The 2353-nt window shown below is 37.3% G+C and overlaps 1 protein-coding gene across 1 annotated transcript in view; it reads right to left on the bottom strand.

Annotated features, from left to right (window-relative positions):
* Window positions 1-2353, bottom strand: part of LOC116673119 (23 kDa integral membrane protein) — a 14206-nt gene that overhangs the window by 2981 nt on the left and 8872 nt on the right. The window contains exon 6 of the mRNA XM_032505271.1: window positions 1306-1416. Coding sequence (XP_032361162.1) covers window positions 1306-1416 — 111 coding nt within the window. The remainder of the gene's footprint in view (window positions 1-1305; window positions 1417-2353) is intronic.

The following is a 2353-nucleotide window of genomic DNA, read 5'->3' as shown; positions in this document are numbered from 1 at the left end:
TCTCTTTTTCGAGGGAGACCTGGCCAAGACGGCGCAAAAGTTACAATATAAACAGAAATACAGACACAATCACACAGAGAGGAAAGGAACAGGTCACATTATGGACACATTATACAGACTAGTTTGTTTAAAGCATACTGAATCCAAAATTCATACAGTATTTCCTGTTAAAAATATTGCCCCCCAGACTTTATTTTGCTGCTTAGAGCTTTACTACTTTATATCTGCGACGTTCCACGTCACGCCACAGGATATTCCACTGGATGCATGACTTTTCGCCGATGTCCGTTTCCTTACGCTTTCTTTGTGTTGGAATTTAAACTCAGGTGATTTTTTTTGGAGAGCTATACTTAACTGGTCCTCAGATCTCTGCAGGGTAAATCCAGACAACTAGCTAGACTTCTCTTGCACGACTAAAACAACTCTTGAACGTACACACGTTCAACCAAAACAATTCTAGGCTATTTTGCAGCGGAAGAAGGTCCGGCAGAGCTTTACAGACCCTCCAAAGGCAGCAGAACTACCACAGTTATTTCGGGTTATTAGAGAATTTAGGATTCAGGATCTGATCAACAGAATTACAGAATTACCTGGGAATGGAAACACCAACAATCTCTATCACCTGTGTCACAGACGCCTATAACCACACACAGTTGACTACACAAGGTTCACAATTTTTGGTACATTTATTTACAAAAAAAAGAAAAAAAACGTCATTCAGTTTTTCCAGTTATTTACATACCAAAAATTGGAACTTGAAACGATATCACGGTAACCTAAAACTCATGCACCAAATCCCTAAAACATGTCTGCAAAATTTCAAGCACAATTCCTGCATTACACTCAGTGTCCAATTCTGTATCACACTTTTTGCAACGCCCCATTCAAAATTCCAAGTTCTACTCAACCATGTTGTATTTGTTTTTTCATATTGGAGTAGGTGTACTGTGACAATCTTTCACAACCAACTACAGATATTCATAGTACACATAGCGCATCAGTGTACTGTTGGTTGGAAGACAGAGCTAGTCATCTGACCCGTGTGTGTCATTTTGATTCCAAAAATCTTTTTTTTTAAAGAGATGTAATAGTTTTGAATGCAGTATTTGCTTTTGCTAGGGACTTGTTGAGTTTAACATCTTGTGTTTGTGGTTTTGTGTATTGTGTTTTGTGTTTTTTACAGTGGGGAAATCAGCTAAACGCGTGTAAGCAAACAAAAAAAATGAAAAATAAGACTCACTCAATACCTATATAAATTCCTATATTTTTACACCTGATCTTTGAGGTAAATTCCAAAAAACCAACCTGAGGTTTGGATTTACATGTAGATGGACCATACACTCCATCGCTGCACCTACAGGAATCAGGGATGTTGTCTTCCCAGTCCGCAGAGCCCCCCAGGCCACAGCAATGAGCCTGCAACCACATCAAGAAACAGATAGCGGGATACCAATGAGTGAAGATAAAGCAAGATATAATAACAGCAAAGTAGTGACAACCAACCAATATCTTTTTGAATATCTATGTACATCATAACATACTGGGAAGTGGTTTGATTTTTCTCGGCTCTAATTGCAGGGATTATTTGAGATGATCAAAACGCCAGAGCTGCAGCCGTTTTGATGAGATGGACAACATAAGATCCTATGTCAATGCAAGTTGACTTGCATATGTATTATTAATTATGATTTTGACAAGTTTGTATGCATCTATTTCTTGGCGGTGATCTAAAATCTTATTTATTTTACAAAGAAATCTGTTTTTTTATGCCCCGAAAGGGCCTTGTCAATGCTGCTTGATTATGAAATTGGTGGTGTTAGAGAGTAGTCTTATTATTATTATTATCATTATTATTAGGCCATTCTGATCTATTACTATGCTAATTAAAAGATTAGCCTAAAACTCCCTGTGTGGTGGAAGGAGTATTTCTTCTACCAGTATAGCCAAAGAGTGGCTGTATCCTTGAGAGTTTTTCAAAATAATAATTATTAATAATCAATGCAAAACTGAAGTGTAAAATAATTTCTGTATGCTTGAGAGAAAGCTTTCTTTAATGTCCACTGGAAAGCATTCATCCGAGAATAAGGTGACCAGATTTATTTAAGCGTATATATACCTCCAAAACACGTCATGCTTTTATTTTTGTAAAACCTAAAACGGGGACACTAGGCCTGGAGCTGTTCTCATCAGGGGCTGTGACCCCCCTAAAGGTCTGATCCTAAAGAGGTTGACCTTTCTGTTAAAGAATAATATCCTTTTTTAAAACTCAAAAGTGCGTTTGCTAAGCCCACCAGACTCCATGTAAATAATCAGTCATTTTAACATTATAAAATAAGGCTTTCTAAAACATCTC

Source organism: Etheostoma spectabile, chromosome 23, assembly GCF_008692095.1.
Source record: "Etheostoma spectabile isolate EspeVRDwgs_2016 chromosome 23, UIUC_Espe_1.0, whole genome shotgun sequence".
NCBI classification, from domain to species: domain Eukaryota; kingdom Metazoa; phylum Chordata; class Actinopteri; order Perciformes; family Percidae; genus Etheostoma; species Etheostoma spectabile.
Note: the sequence above shows the minus strand (reverse complement) of the source record. Positions and strands in the feature narration are given on the sequence as shown.